General features: G+C 35.2%; 1 protein-coding gene across 1 annotated transcript; it reads left to right on the top strand.

Annotated features, from left to right (window-relative positions):
- The first annotated feature begins 416 nt into the window (after positions 1 to 416).
- Positions 417 to 5,881, top strand: LOC142643726 (SH3 domain-containing protein 2). The gene is made up of 10 exons (XM_075818435.1): positions 417 to 655; positions 2,491 to 2,613; positions 2,741 to 2,810; positions 2,908 to 3,059; positions 3,907 to 4,008; positions 4,141 to 4,341; positions 4,458 to 4,520; positions 4,651 to 4,803; positions 4,923 to 4,997; positions 5,495 to 5,881. The coding sequence occupies exons 1-10, from the start codon at positions 596 to 598 to the stop codon at positions 5,609 to 5,611; spliced, it is 1,116 nt and encodes a 371-aa protein (XP_075674550.1). The 5' UTR covers positions 417 to 595; the 3' UTR covers positions 5,612 to 5,881.
- The last annotated feature ends 266 nt before the right edge of the window (positions 5,882 to 6,147 follow it).

Genomic DNA, 6,147 nt, shown 5'->3' with positions numbered 1-6,147 from the left:
CTTCATGTGTGCCATAACGAGTTCCTCCAGCGGGCCTTAGGCCCTATTTTGGTTTTGATTAAGTGGACTTATGCGGGCCTCCCAGGCCCAACTCCCTACAGGTACTATTTATAATTCTACTATATTATTTCAGTTACTTTTTTGCTTTATTTACAATACTTTTAGCCAAAAAAAAATTCAATTTCAACTAAATAAGTTGTTTCTAAACAAACTCTTAATCATATTAAGTGGAATGTCTTCCAAGATCATATTACATTTATATATATATATATATATTATAGTAATAAGAATTTGAGATCATGGTCATTATTTATATAGATTTCCAATAAATTATTCAATTTTAACTGGTACTCAAAAAGGAGATTGATATATGAATTGAAACTCTACCTCTAACAAAAATTAAAAAAAAAAAAATTAGACAAGTCTCTCCACGAAGGGACCAAAAAGTTTGCCAGTTCAAACAACACACATTTTGAAAATCTCTCTCTTTCTCTCTCTCTCTCTCTCTCTGAAACTCCGTTACCGGTCATCTGTGTGTCTGAGAAACCGAAATCGAAACCGAAACCGAAAATCTGATTGCCCGATTCGCTCTTGAATGGAAGCTATTAGAAAGCAAGCCACCAAGCTTCGAGAACAGGTCGCTAGGCAACAACAGGTCCTCTCTCTCTCTCTCGTTCTTTCAAACCCTATTTGATTTTTTCAACCAAAACTTTGTTTATTTCAGATCCTCTACTATTCTTATCTCTCAGTTCTTTACAATTAGATCCGTTTTAATGCTAAAAATTCAATCTTTTTCTCAAACCCATGTTAGATTTTCCTCCAAAATTCAAATTTTTTTGATCGATTTATGTGTATTCATGATTCTAGTTTTCATGTTTGGCATTCGTTCAGAAAATGGAAATAGCGAAAAAAATTTTTGGCTCAAATATTAGTACTGTAACATTGAGTATTGGGATCTATCAGATTGTGCATTTTTTAATTTTGAAAGTGAAAAGAGAATCTTCCAAAATCTGTGATTGTTATATGTTATTGAATAAACTACCATTGCTGCTGACTGATGCATAGCCAAGTTAGCTTTAAAGGGTGATGAGCTGTTTGTAAAAAAAATTTGATTCTTTCAGCTTTAATTAGCACTATCTGTTTTACCAGAAATCGAAACTGTTTTGGACTTAGATTAGGAGTTTGATTTGATAGAATTGAAGAATGGTTTAATGGGCAATGTTGTGTTAGGGAGGAAACTTTTTTTCTTTTTCTTTTTAAGTTAGGAATTTAGGTTTGGATTTTGTGAGTTTAAGTTGGGGCGTAGAGTGTCTAATGAGCTTTAGCTCAAATGGGATCTTCTTCGATTGTAAGATTATGCAGAGAATGAGGTTGTGCGTTCAAGACCCATCAGTGATAGAGTTAATGGTGTGTCATGGATGATAAACTTAATGCATGTTTAGTCTTTTATTTTATCATTTTTGGAGTCGATTGGCAGAATAGAATACAAATGGCTGATCCTGATTAGTCTGTTGAGGATGCATAGCTGAACCCGAAATTTTGGGACTATTGTTGTATATTGAAAGAACAGAACTTTATTTGGAATTAGGCCATATGGGAAAACTGGTGCTATCACTGAAATAATGATATAGGCTTATTTTCCATTAATTTCCCCACCATTTTTTTTGATGGCTTTCATTATTTATGGTCAGCCTCATTTACAATAATGGGGCTTGTGCTATACCATCAAATAGAGAACATGATGGGGAAATCAGATTTCCATGAGATGTCCAAGCAGAGCCCTTGTATAGTTTAACACTATCTGTATTTTAGTCATTTCAGATAACCAAGGCCTGCTTCTCATGTGTGAGTTCAGTGCTTGTAGCCTTCTTTTCTTTTTTATCCATTGAGTAGGCTTGCATCTCCTTCCCTCATAGGAATGGGGATGAGGTTGTGGGTTTGAAACACATTGGTCCATGCAGATGCAGAGCTTACTACTTACGGGGAAAACAAAGTAGGCTCACATGCTTACTTTGACATTGGTCATTGATTTGGTGCTCCAATTCATTGTCCTTCGCTTAATGCTTACAGTTGCATTTAATCTTTACTAAAAAGCACAACTTATATTGTTATATTGTGCTATTGATTTAAGAAACCTTTATGGTGTGTTTGGATGGCAGGATTTGGGTACATGGTTTTGAATTTGGGTGATAAAAATCCAAATACTTTGTTTGGATAGTTATAGAGGGTTAAGAATTTGGATTTGAAAAATCCACCAAGGATTTTAAACCTTAAAATCCTTGAATTTTAATAACTTCTAAACTCATAGAATTTTAGAAATCCATTAGACATACTTCAATATTTATAGATTTGGAATTAAGACATTTCAAATCCAAATTCAAATTCAAATCCAAATCCAAATTCAAGTATCCATACGCAACCTTACTTTATTTTAATTATTTTTCAGTTTGACAATAGCAAGTTTGTTAACTAAATTAAGTGTCTTTTTAGGCTGTCCTAAAACAGTTTGGGGCGGGGGGATATGGAGGTTCAGATAACTTAGTCACTGATGAGGCAGAACTCCATCAGCATCAGAAACTTGAAAAGCTTTACATATCAACACGTGCTGGAAAGGTTTGTCTTGTCCACCCCTAGCCCATCTCTAATCACATTTGTTTTTTTTTTAAATAAAATTTTATTATAAAAATATTTCATTTGTTTTCTTCCATAAGTTACAAAGATTCATCATTCATCTTTTCAGCATTATCAAAGGGATATTGTTCGTGGTGTAGAAGGATATATTGTCACTGGTTCCAAACAACTTGAAATAGGTGAGCTGGTGGAGCTTTGATACCATTTTCTTATACCAGGATTTGACTTAGGGGGACTTAATATGGTTATCTTGTCTAATATATCTTGTTCAAATAGGAACAAAGTTGTCGGAAGACAGCAGGAAATATGGTTCAGAAAGTACATGTACCAGTGGTAGCACATTATCAAGAGCTGCACTAAATCACGGGCGTGCTCGTGCTCAAATGGAGAAGGAACGCGGGAATCTGTTGAAAGCTCTTGGTACACAGGTTTGGCCTAGATTTTAATACACCAAAATTTGAAATTCCATGAGTTTATGTTGCATGTGCATGATATTTGTTCAACACCTCACAAATTTATGGCAGATGTTCTTCACATGAACTATCACATTTTATAAGATTGCATAGCATGGATGATATGCCACCTCTCTTGATTGGATTTGCTGCATCTTTTAATACTTAAAAGTGAGCCTTGGCCTTCCCTGCCACACCCATGAAGATGGTTCCCCTGCTAACTTAACACAGACCAGGGAGTCATTAGACTCAGATTGAAATACTAACAGCCATTGCAGCAATTGTTTGATTCTCAATTTTTCCTCATCTTCTGGGATCTCCCTTTCTTTTAATAATTGCTACAGTTTTGCTTTCGTTTACATAGTGGTTTACGCAGCTGCTAGTGCAAGGATATTTGTGAATGTAAACCCTCAATCTGTATATGTGGGCTTGAGATTCATTATATGGATGAACTGTTGTAATCATGCATGTTTTGGGATTAGCTAGTAGTGGCTCCAATTCTTACCTACAGAATCCCAACAGCTCCAGCGTTTAGCTAAGTTAATGCTGCTCAGTTGACAACAGAGAATCAAGTAAATTGTCCACTCAATGCTCCTCTATTAATTAGTTGTCCTTTAAAATAAACAATTTTCTCATACCTCATTTGAGTTTGTATTACCTTATTTGATATTTTTGAAAATTGTTAAAAGGCTTATCTTAGGGTTTTTTTAAGTACTTTTGTACTCTTTTGGTTTCAGATTCAATATATTCCTCATCCCCTCGCCCCCCCAAAAATGATTGGTATTTTAATACTGGGTATTGTGTTAAATGCTTTGATTATTAGGTTGTAGAGCCATTAAAAGCAATGGTAATGGGAGCTCCTTTGGAAGATGCTCGACATCTTGCTCAGCGTTATGATAGAATGCGACAAGAAGCTGAAGCTCAGGTATTCTTAACAGGGTTATTTTGTTGGGTTTTTGGTTATTAGAAATTTGATATATTGCGTTGTCAATTTTACTTGAAGAGCTAATTCTCCTCTTACAAGCTTGTAATTACACTTTCTGTTGAACCTAGACAGGCTATTGAAGTTGCCAAACGCCAAGCAAAAGTGAGGGAAACACCAGGCAATTCGGAGAGTATTATGAAACTGGAAGCTGCTGAAGCAAAATTACAGGATCTAAAGGCAAACATGGCAATATTAGGAAAGGAGGCTGCTGCAGCAATGGCTGCTGTCGAAGCTCAACAACAGAGGTTGACTCTCCAGCGACTTATAGCAATGGTAGTGCAAATTGCTATCCAATTTTGTTATAGGTTCATTTATTATAATTTTCACTATATATTTTAGGAAATCAGATTTAATAGTTTATCCACCTTTTTTCTTTCTGGATTGTGAAGATTGAAGCAGAACGCACTTATCACCAAAGGGTCCTTCAGATACTTGATCAGCTTGGAGGCGAGGTATGCAATCATGTTGCCATACCGTTAACCCATTATAATACTTACAATTGCAGCTGAATTTACAGTAAAAAGATCAATTGTGTTTTCCATCATTTTGTGATTTTCCACAATCTACTATTGTTGTTGATAGATGATTTCGGAACGACAACGGATTGAAGCATCTCCTAGTCCAATCATGGATAACACCATGCCTCCACCTCCATCATATGAAGAAGTTAATGGCGTATATGCTTCTCAAACACATAATGGAACAACAGACTCCATGGGTTACTTTTTAGGGGAGGTTAGTAATTAAGCATATCTTATTCCTACCTTTGACTTTGACTGATGAATTTTCTGCAATATTTATAGTCACTGTTAATTTGTCTTTGTTGTATGTGTTAATTTTCCATTCTGTTGCAGGTCATGCATCCATATCAAGCTGAATCTGATGTGGAGCTAAATTTGTCAATTGGTGACTATGTTGTTGTCCGAAAGGTTTATAACTTGCTTGGCTTAAACATTTTTATAATATGGCTCCATTTTTTTTTCCTTTTAATTATGCCTGCCAGTGAATGTTTTCTACTTTGAGTTTGTTTAGTATTGGATTGGTGAATGCAAGTCTGACTGCAACCCATTTGGATTTGGACCAATCCCACTAACCTGCTGGTGAATGAATATATTCATTGAAATTATTAAAATCTAGTAATGCTAATTTTGTTTTGAACAATTATAAATTAGAATATGGTTGATTAATTACTGAATATGGGTTATATTTTGGTTGGTGGTCTGATGAAACATTACCTTCATCCAACCTACTTATCTTTCTGTTTGGTTTACGTCCACCAAAATCATGCTTGGAGATGCATTCTCAATTCATACAAAACATTTACTTCGTGGGATTCCCGCATAAAGCCCCTTTCTTGTCTGATTGCTAGTGTTCTATATGTGTCAGATCCAGTCCAAGCATAACTATCATATTCTTTGTTCAACAGGTGTCAAACAATGGGTGGGCGGAGGGTGAATGCAAAGGTAAAGCAGGTTGGTTTCCATTTGGATATGTCGAAAGAAGGGATCGTGTTCTTGCGAGCAAGGTGGCTGAAGTGTTCTGATTTTTCTGTTGGCTTCTTTGCCAGAGGATTTTGTACGTGTGTATGTTTTGCTCCAGCATCCAAGTTGGATCTTGTGTTGTTGAAAATAGAAGAAGGTCTATCATCACCTACTTTGATGTGAAATAGATGATGACTTTCCCCCTTTGTTCTATTTATTGATATAAACAATTCTTTCTACCCCTTTTTTTTTTCTCTTTCTTTCTTTTAGTGCAAAGATGTCCCTGTTTGTTCATACTTATTGATGATGAGTGAAGTTATATTTTCATTCTATATTTTGTTTTCCAAGCCACGTTAATGCTCATTTTGGAAGGTTAAGTGGTTTATTGAGCTTGAAAAAAAATAAATCATTCGGCCAAAGATATAGTTGTTCTTTCTAAGTAAAATCTTAAAAAATTGTACATAAAATAAGCTGAAAATAATCTCTTGCAAACAAGCGACCTGCTCTAAAAGTTTTGGCTTAACATAACTTTTATTTCCTACAACCTATGGTTTTTCTTCCAAGGCAACAGAATTGGTTGAAATTGTAGTACTTGCCA

Source organism: Castanea sativa, chromosome 7 (assembly GCF_040712315.1).
Source record: "Castanea sativa cultivar Marrone di Chiusa Pesio chromosome 7, ASM4071231v1".
Taxonomy (NCBI): Eukaryota; Viridiplantae; Streptophyta; class Magnoliopsida; order Fagales; family Fagaceae; genus Castanea; species Castanea sativa.
Note: the sequence above shows the minus strand (reverse complement) of the source record. Positions and strands in the feature narration are given on the sequence as shown.

What these genes read in the sequence shown, in the direction of transcription:
- LOC142643726 (XM_075818435.1), top strand. Translation starts at nt 596, where the DNA reads ATGGAAGCTATTAGAAAGCAAGCCACCAAGCTTCGAGAACAGGTCGCT. An exon ending in AGGTCGCTAGGCAACAACAG is followed by an intron (nt 656 to 2,490) that starts GTCCTCTCTCTC and finishes GTGTCTTTTTAG; the next exon opens with GCTGTCCTAAAACAGTTTGG. An exon ending in TGAAAGCTCTTGGTACACAG is followed by an intron (nt 3,060 to 3,906) that starts GTTTGGCCTAGA and finishes TTTGATTATTAG; the next exon opens with GTTGTAGAGCCATTAAAAGC.